This window comes from Plasmodium fragile (assembly GCF_000956335.1).
Source record: "Plasmodium fragile strain nilgiri unplaced genomic scaffold supercont1.32, whole genome shotgun sequence".
Lineage (NCBI taxonomy): Eukaryota > Apicomplexa > Aconoidasida > Haemosporida > Plasmodiidae > Plasmodium > Plasmodium fragile.
Genome location: NW_012192612.1, coordinates 24,130 through 46,957, shown reverse-complemented (window position 1 = coordinate 46,957; position 22,828 = coordinate 24,130). Strand labels below are relative to the sequence as shown.

Sequence of the window (22,828 nt, the reverse complement as noted above, 5' to 3'; positions counted from 1 at the left end):
GAGTATAATTATGTTTAGTTCTATATATTTGCTCATTGTAATAAACACATCGGTGTACATTTATATATATTAAAAAACGGTTTTATAGAATAATAAGCCAAAGAGAAAATTAGAAAAACAGAAGTATATCCGGGCAAATTTTTTATGTGCTGACAATACAAGAAATTTGAGGAGGAGGCTAAAATGTGACTAAGAGCACATCTAAATTGTAAGTGTGAACAACGCGGTGTTAAAGGGTTCTATATTTAATTATAGAATAAATCGGTGTGTTAGGGTAAAAATAAAGCGCTATGCATGAAATTAGTATATATATTTGCACATGAAAATAGTTTTATCGTTTTCTATCATATATATATATATAAACTAATTTATGAGCATGGCCATAATAAATTTGTACATATATTACATTTTTGTGTTAATGGTTAAAACTAATAGCGTCCTTTTTACTGAATAATTATAATTTTATTAAAAGAACAAGCAAGTAGGAAAAATCGGAAAAACAAAGAATTTCGAATATTAGAAGGACAATTTAACTACTTGAAAATTTAATAATAGGATATCACATAATAGTTCTTAGAAATTAAAGGGCATGTGTACTTTATAATTATTACACTCATTTATTTTTTATGAGCGAAGATGAATAAATGAAAGCAAGAAAGAAAAAATTTATATCATCATTGTGTTAATTCATTCAATAGAGAATTACTTTATTTTTTATGAATGTATTAATTTTAGTAGATAAAATTATGTACTTAATTATATTATGTGTACTCGTTTTTTTTTTTTTTTTTTTGTGTTCAGCATTAATAGAATGTTTCTACTGTTTTAAGGAGTATATATACAATAGAAAAATGAGTTTCATGTGCTGCAGGGGGGAAATAAAGAACAATAATTAGAAAACATCGTAATAGTAACTAGTTCCAATAAGGTTGTGTTTGAATGATCCCTTCAGGCATGAAATATATGTTTTACGTGGACTTAATGTGTATAGCGCAACCAGCATGCTTAGTAAATTGGAGAATTTTTACATGTATATTAAGAGTATATTTTTAGAAAACATATGTGAGTTAAGGTCTTTTGTTTTTATTTGTTGGAAAGTAACAGAATTCAGTTCATTTTGATATTTCATTAGCGAATTATATGTGTAATTTGCAGAAAATATAAGTACTAGTATGGACGAATGTGTTACTGTAAGAAATATTGGTATATTTTAGCTCCTTAATATATGGGAAAAGGCAAAAACAAGAAGAATGAAGTTTGTGAAGGAATGCTAATATTGCTGAATACATTAGCGTGAAGCGTAGTAGAATGAAGTTTAAAATTACTTTTTAAAATTATAGAAACATATATGTTATTATTAATTATGGAATAAATACATCGAAAAATAGAATACGTAAATGTATTTTATAATTGTGAAAAAGTTAAAGGAATGACTTATTACCTTAAATATGTATTGCTTATGAATGATTCCATTTGTGACAGTTTCATATCAGAATTGAATTTATTGTGGTAATTAATAGGTGTGTATACTTTTTAATAGTTATAAAACTGTGAAGCTTTAATTGGTATACAGTTGCTATCATTGCTAATTAGAAACATGGAGCTACAACAATTTCGCGTTCTTGTGAAACAAATCTAGGGAGAAAAATAAAATATACATGCCATCCTAAATTATCCAATGGTTATATATCATGAATGTACCAATAGACCATGTCATGTGGAAGGCACAGATGGGTTATGTGGAAGCAGTAATATATTTTATAATAGTGTATTGTTTCATGTAAAGAAGGGTTTTTATTTTTATTTTTTTTTTGAGGGGGGGGGGCCTTTTTCATGTGTACACTTGCTTGGAGGAAGAGGAATTGATCATTTAATAATAGGTACGAATTTTTAAACGTAGACATTGAGCACACCTTTCTATTTGTAATGAACGGTAACATATTATTTTAAAACTAGGGAAGTGATGGAGTCTAGTTTTTTTCAAGATTAGAACAATTCTGGGAACGATGTATTTATAAGGATTTTTTTATGGATATTTGGAAATTTGGTTTAATTTCTATGTTGATAAAAGGAAATAGGGAAAACGTACTTTTAAGCGGAACGAACAAATTAGTGTGTTCGGTTTAATTCAATTGTCTTTATCATTTGGAATGATTCGATGATACAATGATGTACACTGATGAATGCTATATAACTTGTGAAATATATAAGAAGGAAAAATTCTTATTCTTGTGAATAAAATATGTACAAAATAAATGCAAACTCAGTTTATTCTATTTGGAAGCCTCCTGAGAATTATATATTTTTCTAAGTATATCGTATGTTGTCGTAGAAATTGTTCATGGCTAAGGAATATTTCTGAAGTAGACAACAGCTTCTGAGCAGTCGTCACGTGATATGATTATTTACGCAGTAGACTTTGAATAAGAGCAGGAACTAAGAACATAGGTTTCTATATGATGTGTTCATCAAAATAATAAATCATACTTTTTTCGTTTTGATTTATGATGTTAAGCATAGTTCAGGACTTCATGTTCTTAAATTGTGAATGAAAGAAAACGGAAAATTTTAATATTACACAAAAGAATTACCCGATGCAGGTAGATATTATGGTAATTATAGCATCATGTATGTTACATGTATGATGTAACAAATTTTAAGTTATGAATGTACAAATATATATATATATATGCACATTTATATATGTATGTATATATATTTATGTAAAAAAAGGATGCATTCCGTTCGCAGCGGGTTACCTACTGATAATATGAATGAAGAATTAATTACATAAACAAGCCGCATTATATATGCGCAAACTATATATATATTGGAAAAACATAGACAACAGTGTAATTTAGGATGCACCTACTGGATAAGTATGACAAATATGCATAAACCCTGTCATACAAATAGTGCGAAGTGTTATAAAAAGGTAAATCTACGAAATACATAGAAGCATAGTGTAACATTGAAGCTGCCTACGAGGAGTAGAGTACGCAAGTTAGTAATGTATTCTTCGGTAATTTTAGTTTCTAGGGTACTTTTAGTTTGCCTGGTCCTGAGGTACTTCCGGTTTCTTAGTTGCATCTAATTTTGCAGATGCTCCCTGCTTCTCAGGTACTTCTGTTTTCTTAGGTGGTTCCAGTTTCTTCGGCACACCTGCTGTGCCCGGTGCTTCCGTGTTCTCAGGTTGTTCCGGTTTCTTAGGTACTTCTGTTTTTCCAGGTGTTTCGGGGTTCTTAGGTGCTTCCGGTTTCTTAGTTGCCTTCTGCTTCTCAGGTGCTTCGAGTTTGCCAAGTACTTGTACATTCTTGTCTTTCTGTGGTGAAGTGTTGCCAGTCATATTTTTATTCGACTGTCTCAATCTTATCCTTCTGTAGACAAGGCAGGATAGCGTGATCAAGAATATAGTTCCTAGGATTGCTGTCGCGGCAGCAGCTACTACTAGAAAAGTCAACAATTCTTTCTCAAAGAACAAAGGTAGGGGGGACAATGCTGTAACAGGAATAAAGAGGACTATAACGAAAAGGATCAAATACTTATTCATAATTATAATACGCTTCAATGCACTGCAGAATGCTGCGAGCTTCTTTGTCGTGTTCTCAACTTGTGCTTTAATCCTTGAGGCTAGTAATGGCCTATCTGATCCAACCGCAGGATCTGAGTTTCCCGAGTTCTCAACCGGCGCAGTTTCCTTGGAACGATCTCCTGTGGGAGTCTCGGGTGCTTTATTTTGTTCTGGTCTTTTGTTATCCGTTCCATTCTTCACTTCAGTTCCTTTTGGCTTGTTTTCTTTTTTCTCACTTAGTGCCTTACCTTGTGAGGACGTTGGCATCGGTTTTTCTGATCCAGCCTTAGAACCTGGTTTACCAGGGTTGTTTCCTGGTAGCGCGGTTTCCTTAGGTGCACCGTTGCCAGGTTTAGCAAGAACTTTAGTCTGCGTTGGTGTTTGCATATCCACTTCACCCGTTAATAATCTACTGATCCTGACACCGACAGTGCCATTTTGCGCGGCCGTATGATTCCATGATGTGCCGAATTCATTCGCCTAACATATAGAAAATACGGGAGCATGTATTTGAGCGTTTATACAATGCACAAGTATTCAGATAAAGGATAAGAACGAAGAAGTTTCTAATTTTTAACAAAACAGAAAAAAGGGGCTAATCGGAATAACAACAACGTTTTTTTGGGGGATGCTTTAGGTATTATCATACATGGTAAGGATATTGCCGAAGGTACAGTAGCAAGCTGAATATTAAAAATTTCGCGGAAGGTATCATGTTTTTCCTTTTTTTTTTATTCTTGCTTTTAGCGAAAAGAAAAGTTCAGAATGACATTAAATCTTTTTTTTTTATATATATGTGTGCGAATTATACGGTTATTTTCCCCTTTTTTTTTGTTGTTCACGGCAGATGCTAATGGGAACCATTTGTGTATGAGATTTTTGATTATATGTTCTCAGTATTTATATTATATAAATAAAGTGAAAATTTAATATACAAAAGAATATATAATACGGGGAATGTGATAATGCAGAATAATGGAAAAAAATGCTTTTAGTACATGTTGTATGATTTGAAATTAATTAAAGTGCTTGGTATGTTGTAAAAACATATGAAGCACAATTTTTAAGAATATTGCACTTTTGACGGTCCCGTGAAATGGAAGTTATATGTTTTTGAAAAATGAAAACTTCTATGCATGCACGAACATGTTGTTATTTTAATGTTGATATAATGAGAGGGAAATTATTTAAAAGAAGCATTAGGCCATTTGTATGATGTGAAACGCGAAAAAAAAATATTCAGTTGTAACTTGTAGATTCAGGATTTTTTGTACAGTGTATCAGTGCTTAAGGGGGTATTATTTTAGTATATATATGAGGAAGATTATATATGTACCCGTGTCGAGATTGATAAGGTCGTTGTTTATATCGTTGTTCGATGTATTATGTATTTAGGAGTATTACATGAAGAAGTATAGTTTACAACCGTTTGTATACATATAACTGCATCTCCTTTTTTCTCTTGACAAACTGAGAATGAAATATTTTAAACGTTGTTCTGTTGTTTACGTTGGTATACTTTGCTTTTTATGAGAATGTTCTGTGTAAAATCTGGATATTATATACATTATTTTAATTCTACCTTATGGGAATTCCCTTAATAAAAAAATAATTCAAAAATTACTCTATTAAAATTTTTTTTTTGTTTTTGATGTTGTTAGGATAAAACTTTGTACATAAATTTTTATACAGAAAAATATGTACAGCGGTGTTACATTGTCCTTGTTACTTCATAATTTTCCCTTTTTTCTTCTACTATTCTATGTTTTTATTATGTCAACAGTGCATAACACTTGTTCTTAAATTTTTTTTGTTTGTTTTTTTGTACTATATTTTATACAATGAACAAGTACAAAATGATGGAATCTATGTACTAATGGTATATATGAGCGCCTGCATATTACTCATACTAATACATGCAATCAAAGGGGAAATCGTACTGTTTTCTTTACTGCCTCCCATGTTCCGTATAAAGGAAAAGAGGAAAAAATGGTAAAAAAAAGGATTCTCTCCTTGTTCTTAATGAATAATGCAGAAGGAGAAGAGGGAACTTACGGAGGAATGTAATTCTTATATAATATGATGGAAAAATGCTCTGCCCTCTTCTTCTGTTCTTTTTAAAATGGGGGCCAGATGTATATTAGAACCAACGTTATATTATAAAAAAAAAAAAGTAGAGCTACAACTATGGGCTCGTATTTATCGAGAAGCATCCTTATTATAACCTTGGCTATTGCTCTAAGCCATATTTCAGAAGTAAGTTAAATCCTTAATATAGAGGGGAAATGCTATATACACATATGTAACCTATAAATTACATGTTAGTAAATTGTGATTTTGTTTTTACATTTTATGTGAAAATAGTAGTAAACCGATGTTTTCCATTTTTTCCCCTTCTATCATAACTGTGACGAATACGAGAGCACAATTTGTCCCCTTTTTACATATTTATCCTGGCACATGCTCCCTACGTGCTTCCACCTTTCTTGGCGTTCTTTAGTTTTGATTATTTCATTCAACTTTACTATATGTTACTCTATTCTATTTTATTTGCCTTTATTCCTATATGACTCTACTCTTCCTCTTTGCAGAGTATAAAAGGGGCAACAGAGGTAGGAACCTTCACAAGGACATATGCATCCAGGTATGCACGCAATCTGTCTCAGCTATCGCTGTTTTTGGATGATTGTTTACTCAGCGAGAACCAGTACACGAATGGGAATCATTACACACCCGACAATGGCTATAATGGTATAGTTGAGGAGTGGCAGTCACAGGAAGAGATTGACACAATGGGTAATTTCCCGGAGTGGCAAGTTCGCAACGGGCTCAGTAGGAAGCACCGTGATTATAGCAGGCCCATCATGCAGCAACGCAACCGGGACGAGGGGAAACGGGGTAATTGGATCCATGAGATCGATTGTGAATGGGACGATCAATGGTACAGCACACGGGAGGAACGGGAAGGTTATAGCGATCCGGAGGGGCTGCAGCTTGACTGGTTCGACGGGTACAGCGATACGGGGTCCAATCCACAGGAACGCCATGAAGACTGTTTGCAGGGCAGTTGTAGAGCCCATACAATACAATACTGTGGGGTCTCTTACCCTAAGTGGAAAGATCGTATCTGGGAAATATATCAATCACATCTTCCATGCGGTTGGACCATGGATGACCTTTCAAAGCACCTCACGAGCAAGGGAATATTAGAAATGCGGCGAAAATTTTTTCTTAGGCTGACCAAAAAGAAAGCATTTGTTTTATTCTTTGATGACGTGCTGTATTTAGAAACGAAGTAGTACGATATGGTGAACTATCTAAACAGGTGGTTTTACAACCTAGCCGAAACGAATAATTTGCCTGATGAGTACAAGTTAAAGTTGTGGGAAGAATGCAAAAGGGAGCTTCTGTATGACTTGGAATGCATCCGAAGGACATGTGAAAATTTATTTCGCAATTTTGTTAATAGAAAGACAGGAAAATATATATGGAGCATACCATTTGAGAATCTGGTAGTTCGTTTGAACAAATTAGCACATGAAAGTGTTGTCCGAAACAAGGACAAATGGGTTAACATTTTGAGCGAAAGAGTAGAAAGCTATAGAGCGAGGACAAACAGGAGGCATATTACTCATCGCAGATAAAATGTAGAAGTTAGAACGTGGGAAAAAAAAAGGGGGGAGGGCCCCTTTTTTTTTGTTCATGTTCATTCCTATAATTACATCCCACATGCGCCTAGGAGATGATTGGTTTTTTCGTTTTGGACAAACCATGGTGAGCTTCTGCGGTGTTACAGTTTTTACTGAGTACAATGTAACTGAGCATGGTCACGCCTGAACACTTGTGATGGCCTGCTTGTGCTTTCCCCCTTGTCCATTTTTTACCGCATAGCCACCATATTGCGACGCACTCGTAAACCTAGTCGTCATCCATCTCCTGTCAATGACCTGATGCACACTCCACCTGAAACCCAATAGGTGAGCGTAATAACAGGACTTAATGAAGGAATAATAATTGTTCATTCCTTAGGGTCATGCCGACCAGAGAAGACAATGTGAATGTGCGTGGCATGGTTGTATATACACGTACACACATGTCTTTGTAAACGCGCGCGTTCCGTGTATAAGAAGTTACGTTAAAAAGTTGTCCCGTGATCTCACTCCGCTGCGCGGAACCGCGAACGAAGGGAAAATAGCCCCTTTTTAACAGAGCGTGCTAGCGTGAAAGAAAAAAAAAAAAAAAAAAAGTAAAGGGAACAGGCGTCCTCCTCTTTTCCTTTTCTTTTCTTTCTAACCGGCGACGATGTGATATGGTGTTTCCTGTGGAGATGAATATTTCGTAGATTCATTACATGTAAAGTATAGTGTATAGGGTACTATTTCATGCTACTGGACGCAGTCATTTGTATAACATGCAGGAAAATGGCAGGTGACAAGCATAAGCGCGAATAGGGACAGACTTGCATTCTGCTTCGGTCCTGCATATATTTATGTGAGCACTTCCTGTTATGGTATTGACAAGCCGCGTTGTATATATATATATGTATACACATTTATATCACGTCATGGGTACTTCTAATATGTGTCCATGTTTACGTTATTGGTGCACAGTTTTCTGTGTTACGGTATACAGGATGGGAAACATCAACATGCTCGTCGTGCTCCTTAAATTCCGCGTAAGTAATGTACCCCCCCATTGCTGTTGTATTACGCACTGCAAATCATATGCAATTACGAATCCAGACCCCACGGCTTGCTACTACTACCATCAGCGCCATAATGCCATGCTCGTGGGACGTTCGCCCTACAAAATGCATTGTTCACGCCGCCCCCGTTTTTTTTCGTTCATCAATACATTTTGGCCTTTTACCGTGCTTCGGGAATGAAAAGGGACGGGGGCGGGCATGGGAACGGCAATATTTCGGAGTGCCGCACAGTACTTTACCTTTTTCTGTTTCTCTGGGCATTGACTAATAATTAAGGGTAACGGGAAGCCATAAAGGAAACTGTTCGTTTGCATTTGCAAAGCCTTTCATCCGTCCCTTAGCACATATAATACTATTCCATCGCGAAATCCATTCTCCTAAAACTTAATGCAGTCATATGCACATACTCTAATTTCATCATCGTGCTTTTATGATTTCTGGCATACAGTTGTAGGTACTTCCCAGAGTCATTCGTTTTACACATCGCGCGTGTAATTCATTTTGTTTTAAAGAAAAAAAGGAAAAGAGAAAGAGCATAAGAGCTGAGTTAGCCGTAACGCTAAAACAAATTGAAGTTCGAAAAAAAAAAAATAAATATTTGTACAAATGAAAAAAAATAAAATAATAATAAAATAACGTAAAAACAAAGAATGCCTGGACAAAATTACACGCGCACAACTTGGAATTTGCCGCAGCCCGGACAAAAAATTAATACATGTGTTCACATGTGTTGACGGCAATGCACATGTAGGCCGTTGCGCTTGTACTGTTACGAATAAAATGTACCACGAGAAAACTACACACAACAGATTTAGAGCAGCGGCCACAGTTTTCCGCAATGCATTTCGGCGTAGCGGCGCGAACAATATATGTGGGATCATTTATTTCATTACGCCCTTTTTAATTATTCCACAAGAACAATTCTTCCTGTATTCAATTTTGTGCCATATACTTCTAACGCGTTCATTTCTGAAATTGGGCATCATCCCGTATGAATATGACGCGGCGCTACGTCTGATATGTGTCTGCAACCACATATGTGCCTCGCTGATCATTTTAGGCATCCGTATATTCATATAGTATGCATTTTAGTACATTGTGAAATATGAAATTGGGTATTCAGTACGCGCGCCAAAAAAATTAACGATGAAATATAAAGTTTACTCAGTTCTTTTGTCCGTAACCATTCCTGTTCCTTCCTTTGTTGGTATGAAGCTATAGCCGCCCTTTCTTGTGTACTTTATTCCTTACGCCAAGTCCCAATATGCGCACTCACAGTGGACCTCGGCAGCTCCCAATGAGGTCATAGATCGTTACTCAATGTGCTAATTTGTTTTTGCCCGATTTAAATACATACTACTTACATTATCATAACCGCTTGTTACTACTTCCCACGCACCCCTTTATGGTATCCTGTTGACCAATCCATTCATTGTTATCTTCCCAAGTGCGCGCATCTATGACGTCCATATTTTGCCTTTCCTTTATATAACGTCCGTCTTCCCATAATCCACAGGTGTCATGTGCTCAAAGGGGACAAGGATCAGGAACAAATTACTCATCGTTTACAGCATATACAGGACAGTACACAGTAATAATGCCTGTCTAGGTTGCAGAACATAATATACCGCAGGGGAAGAACAATTATGATCCGTATAATATGACACAAATGTGCTCGACATAATCCCCCGCACACATCATTCCCAATGGACGGAACCCTTCCCTTCCTTTATAACTTGCCGCTGAACCCGCCCCGCACCATGATGTCTCCCACATTTTTGCACCCTACACGCTCCACTACTTGAAGAGAGGCACAGTAAATGTTCCCGCCACAATACTAACTCCTGCTCATAACAGGGTTCCTGTTAATGGAAGGCGGATGACACCATACGTGGTCATCTCGTAACCCAGAATAAACACAACGTGGAATAGTATGTACGCGGTCAGACGCATTTTTCCGCCACGTCTAATCATTTCCTAATATAGACGCGGAATATATACCTGAAATTTCCCTTTTAAGCATCCATATTGCTTATGCGTAGTGTTGGATGTCTTGAAAGTATCCTTCCATTCTTACTTATATATGTGATCGTTAATTTTCCCATGGGAGGAGAAAAAATTTCCTGCCATTCGTACATTGTACCAACGCAGGATAGGAGCCACTGTTTCCCCTCTTCCCCTACACCACACAGCTAAGCAGGAATGTAACATGGTTTAACCGTTGTTCATTTTCTTTACTATTATAATGCGGGAAAAAGGACAAGGAAAAGGGAACAAAGGACAAGAAAAGAAAAGGATACTATTGAATTACTTAATGCAGTCCAACATTCTAAGAAAACGTCCGATTCAATGTATGTACAAGGCACAAACACAGGGGGAGAGGGTTTCCCATCCTGTAGCAGTTAATAGTCACTCTGGGAAAAAAATGAATTAAACAGACTCTACAACTGTACTATACATATGGTACGCACGTGCTCGTTAAGAATATAGTACGCCGTTATATAATATAGAGTTCGATATTTCCGCCTCCTCCCATCCACCTCGAATAAATTATCAGTCCTATTGTACGTAATCCTCCTTTTCTTTCGCCTAAGAAGAGAGCAGCAGTGTACTCATTGCGACTTATTCCTTTTTCAGTCGAAAAATGGATTCTTTATGGTAATGCATACATTACTGACAACATACACAGCATGCTACATTTATACAGATGCCGAAATCTCCTACGCAAAAAGTGACAATATTGGTATTCGTCCCCTATTATCACGTGAACATTGTCGTATGTGGTAGCAGTTATTACGCTTTCTTATACATACATACGTAAGGATTTATATAGGCATATGTCACATAGGACAGAAAGGGGAAAGAAACGGGAAAACTTGAAACATTCACTTACATTACTCCCTGTACGTGTTCTTCTCGTTTTTTTTTATGAGACTACTGGAAATATTCCATGCAGAAGCATATTACCCCCAGGCGGTTGTCTCCCGACGACTGCAGTCCCAAACAGTCCATAACGACATGTTCCGTGCTCATATTTTCGTCACATTGCTATTTTCTACATATATATATTGTGTATATTCTCTGTGTATGTTCGTCCTACATTCATAGGTTGTACACTCATATGTTACTTTATTCAACGTTCTTTGCTCTACTATTTACCATAATACTATTTGTTCTACTATTCGAAACGGCTTACAAATTATTATATTTTATCAGAAAAAAATTTTGTTCAGAACAATATTTTTAAATAATTGACCCTACGGTGTTTTTGCATATTTACATACTTGAGCCTCAAAAGCATGGAACTCCGAATGCGTAACCCCTAAACCCTTGAACCCTGAATGCTGTACATAATATATCCATTCTATACAAAATAACCCCTTTTTTGACTAATCCGCTTTCGCACATTTTTTCGTTTTTATATTATCATTAACTGTAACAATTCGGCATGGACATTTTGGTGTATATGAACACAAAGGGCTCTATACATTATTTAATATATATACATTAAATGAACCAAGCGCATAACGGTTGTATAACTTATTCTGGCTATATTACCACTGTTGCCATAAGTAAACTATTTTCATAATACCCGAAAGCACCGTTCTGTATATGTACTCTCATAATTAGGTGATATTATTATACATTTCACAAGTGAGTGCCTCTCCCCGCGCTGCAATTGTTGCTTTGTGATGCTCATACTTTTCTCACCGTTTTCTTTTGCTTCCATACACGTGTAAAAAAATTCGCTAAGCCTTTTTCCCTAGTAATAAACATAACAAAAATGCTTTATTTGATTTTTTTCGGAAAATATTATAAAAATAGTAAAATAACCTTTTTATTCTTCTATTTATGTTTACTGTATTTTGTGTCATTTTATCACAAATTACAATATCCTAAACATGTATTAGGTTCCCAATGATTTTGTGTAATGCACGTAATGCCATTGTGACTACTACTAAGAAAAAAATATATTTCTTGTTTTTGTCGATTACGAGTAACCATTTCATATTATTTTTATTTTTATCGCGAACAAAAATAGCGCTAGTTTTTTGTCATTTTATGTCACTTTCAATTTGATGTGTAAAAAGTTGAAAACAATTCGTATTGCTTAAAAAGCAATTGAAGCTGTTAAAAGCAAAAGAGTTAATTACAAAAAAAAAAAGAAAAAAAGTCAAGAACATGAAGAAATATACGGCTAGTAATAGGACTAAAATACTCTTCCTTTGCTGCGAACTGCTTCTATTTATTTGTTTCATCTGTGTGTTACAGAATGTTAATCATGTAAGATAATAGTATATATGCATGTGAAAAATAACGCAAAATGAAAAAAAGAAACCGTTATTGTTGTATTCTACATGCTTTTCTAATTTCCTCTTATGTAACTAGCACTGTTCCATTACTAAGAGGCATATGCGAATACCTCGTGTTGTAGAAAAACGCATACATGACTGTTGTTGTTTCTTTTTTCTTATCTGTTTTTAGGGCATACATTATAACCCTAGGACCTGTCAACAAAATGACAAATCCAGGAACAACTTAATAAACAGCAGACAATTAGCTTTACTACATGGACCTGGCTTTCATGACCACTGTAGCGAGACCATTGTGGAAACTCCTAGATCAACAAATCCCAATTCCATTAATACATATGTACGTAATGAAGGAGGACACGATTGGCCATTTGATCGAACCAGGTTAAATAGAATACACCACCACACAGTACCATATTCCCTTATGCTTCATGTACAACTACATATATACCGGCGATTACCAATTACATTAATAATCTACCATTTTCCCCCTTCTATATTCCTCCCTGCAGGACTCGTATTACTCACCATTCACATCATCATCATACACCCATTGTTTCACCAGTGCACCCGGCAGTACCGGTTGTACCGACAGTACCAGGAGTACCGGCAGTGCCGGTTGTACCGACAGTGCCGACAGTAGGGACAGTAGTTGATACTGCTATTCACGGTGCCCTCGGACATGCGCCTTGTGCTTATTCACCATTAACCGGCTATATGGGATTCAGGGCGAGATATATTACCCCAATGATGTCGATGTTTTGGGGGTTACCATATTATGGTAGAGGATTGGTAGCACTACTGTTACTCGCGCTACCCATACTTATTGTTGTACTTGTTGTCACATTAATGGGGTCGGGCTAAGGCCTATATTCCTTAGTTAGTTTCTGTATAATGGAAAAGAAATAATACAAAAAGAGGGTGTATTGTATATATCAAAATGAAAAGTATGATTAATCAATACGATGACCATTATAAATAACCGAAATTAGTAAAGAAGAATATCATAATATTATGAAAAAAACGAAAGACCCCAAAATGACTAAACTTATCAATATAACTTGCGCATGGTGACTTGCGCATGTACTGAACATTAAACAGGATACAATCCATATGACCTATTCTAACTATCCTATACAATTACTTACACTTTTCAATGAATGAATACTCATTTTTTCTTTAATATATAAATATTCTCTAGTAACTTCTGAAGATATTGTTAAATTTTTTTTCTCCTAAAAATATCCATATATTAATACATAAAAATAAAGTTAAATCAAATGTTACATATATGTTAGTGTTAATCTATACGACTATTTGTTTTATGCAAGCCACAAATTTTCAACATTTAATACATGTGTATATATAAATTATTCATTTGTATCACATATTAATTAAATATTTATTAAAAACAAAATTTATGCGGCGAAGGGAGAACATTGAAGACTTTAGGGTCAGCATATAGAGGTCTACGGTCTAATGTCTAGGATCTTGGATCTAGGATATAGGGGTCTACGGTCTAATGTCTAGGATCTACGATCTAGGGTCTAGGCTATAGGGCTCTCAGTTCTAGTGTCTCAGAGTTCAGGGTTTTAGGCTTTATGCTTCAGGAATGTATGTTTTCAATGTTCACATTAAAAGGTGTAAGTTTTCACAGTTAGCGACTTTATGAGTTTTAGGAATTAGCGGCTTCTTTCCGTTGTTTTTTTCTGCATGCGACATCGCACAAGAACACTGCTCCTGCCTACTGTTCGTGTGCTGTTCTTTGGTTTACCGTTCCTACATTCTATCCTCTCGTCGCATTTTTTTCTTTTTCTTCCTCTTTTCCGTGCGCCTTTTGCCCACTGCATCCCTACTATTCTGCTGCAATGCGCCGCTTCCGCTTCTGTGGCGTCACCATCACCGAGTCCTCATACACGGGATTATCTCTCCGAGCAAACGTGGCCGAGTAAAGGGATTCGACGAAGGATTGTCCGAGTGACGCGGTCCCAGGAAGTAGCCGAGTGTCAGAAGGAGGATTGTCTCTCCGAGCAAACGCGGCCGCATATAGGGGATTGTCGACGACGTAGCCGAGTAAGAGATTGTCCGAGGAAGTAGTCGAGTAAGCCGTTCGAGCGAAGGATCGCGTGAGGCAGCAGAGAGCGTGGGGGTGGAGAAGGAACACACATATTATGTGGTAGGGCGAACAACCACGGCAACGACGGAAGAAGCACTTGATGTTGTGACTATGTTGTTGTTCGTTTTTAGGTGTACGCACAGAGAGACAGTGTGAACAGGGTATTTGTTGTTAAGTGGGGTTTTTGTTGTTCAGGCGGTTATTTGTTGTTAAGAAGTGCTGTGGTTAAGGATTCTAATGAAGGGGGGGTAATACTGTAGGTATGTCATAATAGAAATATTTATGCCAGTAAGTATGCTTCACGGCGTAAGGTAGAGTTCATATAGGGTTTAAGGGAATATCGGGGAGGAAAATTATATATTACATATTGAGGATAGTGAGATCATGGCACAATATGCACAAATATTATGGGACGAATATATTAAAAACAAGGATACTGGAGTACAAACGGCTGATAAGGAGTTTAACCTAAGTACACATATGTGGACATTTGCTCGTAACGCGCGCATAGTACTATATGGCTATATCAACACCACTGGAGCACTACATACAAAAGGTGCATGTGTTCTTCTTGTCCGTTCGTACACTTTGTATGGGTCGCACGGGAATATATGTCTAGGATGCGCAAGGCGTAGTTATATGTAACAGTATATATAGGGAAGGAATATAAGCAAGGTCGCATACTTTATATATGGATATATGGTGAATATTTTACCTGTAGCAACTATTCTGGAAACATGTCACAGCAGTGTGGGGGAAATTTAAAGAGCATATGCAACATGCAGAACACGATACATTCATAGAGCCCCTGTGTGCAATGCATCACGATGGGCACCAGGCGGGGGAAATATTCAATGAGACGGACAAAGCTGTGTGCTGGCTAGTATTAAAGGCATTAAGTTTCAAACATGGGATCCAGTGGATGGCAGGAGGTACACACTTGAATAATGTGCACACGGAGGATGCTACAATAGAGCCGTATATGAAATGTATTTTAGTGAATATATTTATGAAAAAAATAATAGGACACAAATGTTTGCACTTAGACGGAGGAAGAAATGCATTTAAAGCTGCGACAGCAACGCGCAGGCAGGGCCAGTACCAGGAGCCCAATATGGAATGTGAGAAGGAGGACAGGAAGGACGGTACAAAGACAAAAGGACAAAACACGGCAGAATGGGATCCATGGGACATAATGAAAAGATGGCTTCAGAGGAATAAGCGCTACTTGAGCGATGGGGACTGGGGAGTATTAGGGAAGGAATGCATAGTAGACAGAGACAACGGCGCAGTAGGAACAAATGAGGAACAGGTGATAGAGATAAAACATAGAGCGAATAACAAAATTGAGGAAGTAGGTACAGCACTGGAAGCAGTCGTAAAGGAGATACTAAAGGAAATAGATTCCTCCAGTGCGGGAGAAAGTATGGATTCTATAATAAAGAAGGTGAAGCAGGGCAAGGACTCCGCTTCGACCACTCCACAACAACACGGACAATCAGCGGGGGAACAACAGGCTACATCGTCATCAACAACAACATCATCACCGGGCATGTCAGAACCGGGTACTACACATACTGCAGTTGGCAGCGCCAAACCAGCAGATAATGAACCGGCAACACAAAAGGAACCGACAGGTAAGGACACATGGGAGAAAGCACGAATGCGGACAAATATGACCGAATACGTACCGTACGAATATGGATGCCGCCACAACAACAACGCACACGCGGCGGAAGCAGCACAGCAACAGACTTCGTTGACGTTGATCGGCCACGACCGGCGCGACGAGCGCACCGTTGGCAGCGTTGGCCACTGTGTAGACGAGCGTACCGTGCAGCGGCGCGGTGACGAGTGTGGAGCGTACGGGATTTATGGATATAAAAGGATTATATGTGCATAGTTTGTTTCCAGATCATTTGAGAAGCTTTAGAGAAGTGAGGACAAAGAAGAAGGGGTGCATACGCTGTTCTCATGACAAACGCTGTCATAGTATGTGATGTGGTAACGAACGATAGTGTTACAGAGCAAATAATTATAACTTCGAAGACATTTCTGACATTTATCACAAATTGTTTGAGTTAGAAGAAAAATAAAAACACATTTTATACATTATGAAAGTACTTACTATACATATTGCGCTTATAGTAACCATTATATATAGGACACAATATACTTGTGCATTATATACATATAAAAGTGAAGTAGGACATACTCTCTTTTTCTCTCTAAAGCTTGTTTCCGTCCTGTCTTTTAACTCGCATGAACAACTCATTATATCAACAAACAATACAACATACACACGAACAACTATGTATATTCGGAAAAATGTACATACAAAAAATTATAATGTACAAAATGGAACTGCAAGGTGAATGCCACAAAACCGTGAATGCACTCTATCATGGAAATAGTACAGAATATCATACGGAAAAATGCCTGTCTCATGCATGTGTAGGAACATACTATAACATTGAAGTTGTTTACCAAAAGTAGAATAATAATGTTATTTACGATTCTACGGGCACGGTCGCTTTGTTAGGTGCCTACGGTTTCTTAGATACTTCCGTTTCTTTTGGTGTTTCCGGTTTCTCGGATTCTCCTGCCTTTTTAGGTACGTCCTGCTTCTTAGGTGCTTCCTTGTTCCCAGGTGCTTCCGGGTTCTTAGGTGTTTCCGATTTCTCCGATTCTCCGTCCGTTTTAGGTGCGTCCTGCTTCTCGGACTGTCCTGCCTTTATACGTGCTTCCGTCTTCTCAGGTGTCTCCGGTGTCTTAGGTGCTTCCGATTTCTTGGATACATCTGTTTTGTGCTCTGCGTCTGATGAAATTTTATCCTTCAGGGCTTTCTTGGGCACTCCTGATCTTCCCTTCCGGCGTTTAGACCAAAATAGCACAACCAGAAGCGTAAGTGCGATGCCTGGGATAACTATTAATAAAGACGCAATCCATCCATCTAAATTCCCAGCTTTGGGAAGCTTAGGCAGCGTTGCTATATAGACACCAAGAACGGCCAATGTAGCGGGGATCCACCATTTATTTCTACTTAAAGTTCGCGCTAGTGTACTACACAGTCCCCTAGTTTGCTCGCTCGTTTCTTTAATGTGTGCCTTCTTTTCTGAAGCTACTACTAACCCCTCTGATCCATCTTTGGTTTTCGATTTTCCGGAATTTGTTCCCGGCACAGGTTCTTTAAGGGGGCCTCCACTGGGATCGCCGGGAAGTTTCTTACTTTGGTGTGGTGTTTGAATGTCAGTGCCACCATCTAGTGAACATTCCTGTGCCTTCTTTTCTGCTGTTTCGGCTTGTTCCTCATTCTGTGAAACTTGGGATGATCGCTCTGCTCCAACTGATGTATCTAATTTCCTGTTGGAGTCGTACGGCATACCCGGAACTGTAAAGCCTGGAACCCTCATCCCAAAGACATTAGGGTCATTCTCGTGGTATATGACTTCCAAAGAAATTGGTTCTCCAATAATGGCTATACATTCGTCTGCTGTCTTAAGGGTGACTTCTTTCCATGATTCTCTGAAATCATATAAAATCTTCTCGAATTCATCTCTGCTCAATTTTTCCTTTGCAACCATGGTATAAAATACATCACTAACATGTTCATGCTGTTTTGTCAAGTTATTATTAATTATCTCTTCACATTTTTTCCATTTCTTGTTATATATGTCGGGAGTTGCAATAGTTTGTTTTTTTTGCAATTCTAACAATTTTTCCTTCAAAGATTTTTTAAGAGCACGATATTTACTTCTTTCATTTCTGTATGATTGCCAGTATAGAGAGAGTAATTCCCATGTATGAGGTTCTTCTTTCATTTGTTCTAATTTTTTATTTATTTCAGAATCTCTCAATCGTTCATCGAAACAAGACATTTCGTAATGGAATGCAATCGACCTATGGATTCCATATTTTTCCCTATCTTCTGCTAGTGTGCCTTCATATTTCTCAATTGTATATCCTTTCCCCATCCTTTGTTGCTGCCTCCCTTGCCTTTTCTTGTTATCATTACCTAGCTTGTGATGTGATTTGGGGACTGTGGAGACATCATCATATATGGCATCAGCTAGGACGTCATGTCTTTTGACCCCTACTTGTTCATCTGATTCCCGCGTTGTTTCTGGTCCGGGAACTTTTGTTGCTCCCGTAACAGATTCTGCATTATCCTTCGCATCTTTTTCCTTAGCCCGAACGAGTGGTTCCTTAAAGAAATCCCCACTAGGATTGCCGGGAAGTTTGTGACTTTGTTCTGGTGTTTGCCAGTCAGCGCCACCCTTTAGTGAAGGTTCCTGGGGCTTGTTTTCTCCTTTTTGGCTTTGTTCCTCATTTTGTGAGGACGGTGGCAATGACCCTGCTTCACCAACCTTCGATTTTGGTTTACCGGACTGTCCTGGTTTTTTCCGCGATGCGACTTTTTTATCTTGACCCTTACCAGGACTGAGCAGTAATGTATTATTTGGTTGTGGTGGTGCTTGCATATCTAATTCGACCGTCAGTAATCTACTGATCCTGACACCGAGAGTGTCATGTTGCTTGGCCCAATGTTTCCATGATGTGCCGCATTCATTCGCCTAACATATAACAAAAAAAGCGGGAAGGATGTATTTGAGGGCGTTATGCAATGCACAGGTATTCAGTTAAAAGAAAAGAACGAAGAAGCGTTTTCAATTGTTAGGAGCATGAATAACATCATAATCATAGATGTAAATGCACATTCTACGGCAGCGTTAATTATTGGGTCGTACCTTTTCGGGATCTTGCCAGGAGTACAATATGAAGCTGAATATGGAAAGCTTGAGAGCGAACATCATTTTGTTTGTTTTTTGGTTTTCTTTTGCTTTTAACAAAGGGGAAGTTAAGAATAGCGATATATCCTTTTTTTTTGTGTATATATGTGCAGATTATGCAGTTCTTTTTTTTTTTTGTACACAGAATAGGCTCATTAAACCATTTGTGTATGCGATTCATTATTCTCTGCTGTAAGTATTCCGATGTATAATTTAAATGAAAAATTCATATTCAAGGCAGTATATATTAGAAATGTGGTAATGCTAACAAAATGAAATAAACATGTATTGCCTATACATGTGATAGTATTTACAATTAATTAGGGCTGTCGGTGTTTTGAGAAAAACTATTACCCACTTTTCAATTATATCTAGCTGCTAATGGTGGAATAAATGGAAATTATGTGTTTTTGAAAAGGTAAAAGTTCTTTGTATGCACAAACATTTTGTTGTTTTAATGTGGATATAATGGTGGGAAATTTATTTTAAGAAGAATTAGATTATTTGCATTATTAGAACAGTAGAATTTTTTAGGGTTTAGGGGTTTTTAGGTTCACGATAAATATTTTCCTGTATTAAGAACGACAGGATATTATGTGACATATTTCTTAATGAAATATTCATCATGAAATGTAGTCACTTGCAGGCCATGTCCAAATGGTAGAAAATGGTGTTACAGAGAGTATGAAAATTTGAAATATCCAAATAAGAAATATACATATTAAACATATGAATGTAGAACGAATGAATGTAGAAAATGTGCATGTGACAAAAAATACATGCAAGGAATACATATATGGAAGGTAGGAAATTGGAGAATATGAATGTCGCGAATATTACTGTAGGGAAGTACATAATATATAATGATCGAGCTAATACTCCCGTGGAGTATTGACATAAGTTATCTAGGATAATGGAGAAAATATATAAAGACTCTAAATAGTTATCATTGTTCTTTTTTCCTTTCCATGTGTTATATATGCTTATATTGATTCATCAACTTGTATGTACGCAACCGTGGAAACGGTTCCTGGGATGCCGCTTTCCTTTTGATAATGGCAGAACGAATATCTGCTTTATCTTCTGTTTATTTCCGAAGGTTCTATGTTACGGAATCAGCATGTTTTTTTAACTTGTCATGCATATATTATTTTTAAAGGAAAGGGTTTTTTTCTGTACAAAATGACAACATAAAAAAAAGGAGATAAACACGCCACTGCCTGTTTAGCAGAAGAATCAGTTCAGGACATTTATAATAATTTTAAGAAAGGGGAATTATCTGTGTTCATGGTATACAGGTGGGTACACTGTAATTTTTCCCATACTTGCACTTTATCACAGGTGCTCTATTTGTATACAACCATATAAAGAAGCACATTGCTACAATATGTAAAATGTATTGTACACTTGTAGAATCTGCGTAGTTTGTGTCACTATGAGCATTGCATATGAATTACCAAGTAGGACTTCTATTTGCTTACCCTGAGCCGAACGATGTACATCATCATATTTCCCTTAAAATTTAAGATTTAATTAAACGTCCCAGGTTACACTCCTATGTCGTTGCGCTGTTTCCCTGTTATTCCTTTTCTTTTTCCCGCATTATAATAGTAAAGAAAATGAACAGCGGTTAAAAGATGTTACATTGCTGCTCAGCTATGTGATGTAGAAGAGGAACAAGGGAAACAGTGGCTGCTGCCCTGCGTTCCTCGAATATACGAACACAAGGAACTTTATTCTCCTGAGGAGAATCAACAATAATATATCTACGGAGGTACGCGCAGAGGATACTCTTAAGACATCCGACAAAGTAGCATAAGTAATATGGAAAAATGGAATAAATAGGAGGTATATATTAGGCCCGTATGAGTAAAGCATTTGAACTGACAGAAAAATGCGTCTGACCGCGTAAATACTATTCCACGTGGCGTTTATTCTGGTTTACGAAATGACCACGTAAGGTGTCATGCGCCGTCCATTAGTTGCAACAGTGTTATGAGCAGGAGTTAGTATTGAGCGGAATGTTTACGGTGTGTGTTGAAGTAGTGGAGCGTGTATGTGGGAAGACATGTGGGAGACATCATGGTGCGGGGCGGGTTCAGCGGCAAGTTATAAAGGAAGGGAAGGGTTCCGTCCATTGGGAATGATGTGTGCGGGGGATTATGTCGAGCACATTTGTGTCATATTATACGGATCATAATTGTTCTTCCCCTGCGGTATATTATGTTCTGCAACCTAGACAGGCATTATTACTGTGTACTGTCCTGTATATGCTGTAAACGATGAGTAATTTGTTCCTGATCCTTGTCCCCTTTGAGCACATGACACCTGTGGATTATGGGAAGACGGACGTTATATAAAGGAAAGGCAAAATATGGACGTCATAGATGCGCGCACTTGGGAAGATAACAATGAATGGATTGGTCAACAGGATACCATAAAGGGGTGCGTGGGAAGTAGTAACAAGCGGTTATGATAATGTAAGTAGTATGTATTTAAATCGGGCAAAAACAAATTAGCACATTGAGTAACGATCTATGACCTCATTGGGAGCTGCCGAGGTCCACTGTGAGTGCGCATATTGGGACTTGGCGTAAGGAATAAAGTACACAAGAAAGGGCGGCTATAGCTTCATACCAACAAAGGAAGGAACAGGAATGGTTACGGACAAAAGAACTGAGTAAACTTTATATTTCATCGTTAATTTTTTTGGCGCGCGTACTGAATACCCAATTTCATATTTCACAATGTACTAAAATGCATACTATATGAATATACGGATGCCTAAAATGATCAGCGAGGCACATATGTGGTTGCAGACACATATCAGACGTAGCGCCGCGTCATATTCATACGGGATGATGCCCAATTTCAGAAATGAACGCGTTAGAAGTATATGGCACAAAATTGAATACAGGAAGAATTGTTCTTGTGGAATAATTAAAAAGGGCGTAATGAAATAAATGATCCCACATATATTGTTCGCGCCGCTACGCCGAAATGCATTGCGGAAAACTGTGGCCGCTGCTCTAAATCTGTTGTGTGTAGTTTTCTCGTGGTACATTTTATTCGTAACAGTACAAGCGCAACGGCCTACATGTGCATTGCCGTCAACACATGTGAACACATGTATTAATTTTTTGTCCGGGCTGCGGCAAATTCCAAGTTGTGCGCGTGTAATTTTGTCCAGGCATTCTTTGTTTTTACGTTATTTTATTATTATTTTATTTTTTTTCATTTGTACAAATATTTATTTTTTTTTTTTCGAACTTCAATTTGTTTTAGCGTTACGGCTAACTCAGCTCTTATGCTCTTTCTCTTTTCCTTTTTTTC

At 37.4% G+C, this 22,828-nt stretch overlaps 6 protein-coding genes across 6 annotated transcripts; 4 read left to right on the top strand and 2 right to left on the bottom strand.

Moving 5' to 3' along the window:
• Positions 1-3,046: 3,046 nt before the first annotated feature.
• Positions 3,047-4,286, bottom strand: AK88_02992 (uncharacterized protein; the record flags this gene model as incomplete). Its single annotated transcript, XM_012480615.1, has 2 exons — positions 3,047-4,051; positions 4,221-4,286. 2 exons carry the CDS (start codon positions 4,284-4,286, stop codon positions 3,047-3,049), a joined length of 1,071 nt encoding a protein of 356 aa, XP_012336038.1.
• A 1,472-nt stretch (positions 4,287-5,758) lies between these two features.
• AK88_02991 (uncharacterized protein) lies at positions 5,759-6,870 on the top strand (the record flags this gene model as incomplete). The annotated part of the gene is made up of 2 exons (XM_012480614.1): positions 5,759-5,827; positions 6,163-6,870. The coding sequence occupies 2 exons, from the start codon at positions 5,759-5,761 to the stop codon at positions 6,868-6,870; spliced, it is 777 nt and encodes a 258-aa protein (XP_012336037.1).
• A 6-nt stretch (positions 6,871-6,876) lies between these two features.
• Positions 6,877-7,215, top strand: AK88_02990 (uncharacterized protein; the record flags this gene model as incomplete). Its single annotated transcript, XM_012480613.1, has 1 exon — positions 6,877-7,215. The coding sequence occupies one exon, from the start codon at positions 6,877-6,879 to the stop codon at positions 7,213-7,215; it is 339 nt and encodes a 112-aa protein (XP_012336036.1).
• Positions 7,216-12,458: 5,243 nt separating this feature from the next.
• On the top strand, positions 12,459-13,245 carry AK88_02989 (uncharacterized protein; the record flags this gene model as incomplete). Its single annotated transcript, XM_012480612.1, has 3 exons — positions 12,459-12,560; positions 12,762-12,929; positions 13,102-13,245. The coding sequence occupies 3 exons, from the start codon at positions 12,459-12,461 to the stop codon at positions 13,243-13,245; spliced, it is 414 nt and encodes a 137-aa protein (XP_012336035.1).
• A 2,277-nt stretch (positions 13,246-15,522) lies between these two features.
• Positions 15,523-16,608, top strand: AK88_02988 (uncharacterized protein; the record flags this gene model as incomplete). The annotated part of the gene is made up of 1 exon (XM_012480611.1): positions 15,523-16,608. One exon carries the CDS (start codon positions 15,523-15,525, stop codon positions 16,606-16,608), a length of 1,086 nt encoding a protein of 361 aa, XP_012336034.1.
• Positions 16,609-17,251: 643 nt separating this feature from the next.
• AK88_02987 (uncharacterized protein) lies at positions 17,252-19,519 on the bottom strand (the record flags this gene model as incomplete). The annotated part of the gene is made up of 2 exons (XM_012480610.1): positions 17,252-19,279; positions 19,454-19,519. The coding sequence occupies 2 exons, from the start codon at positions 19,517-19,519 to the stop codon at positions 17,252-17,254; spliced, it is 2,094 nt and encodes a 697-aa protein (XP_012336033.1).
• Positions 19,520-22,828: the final 3,309 nt, after the last annotated feature.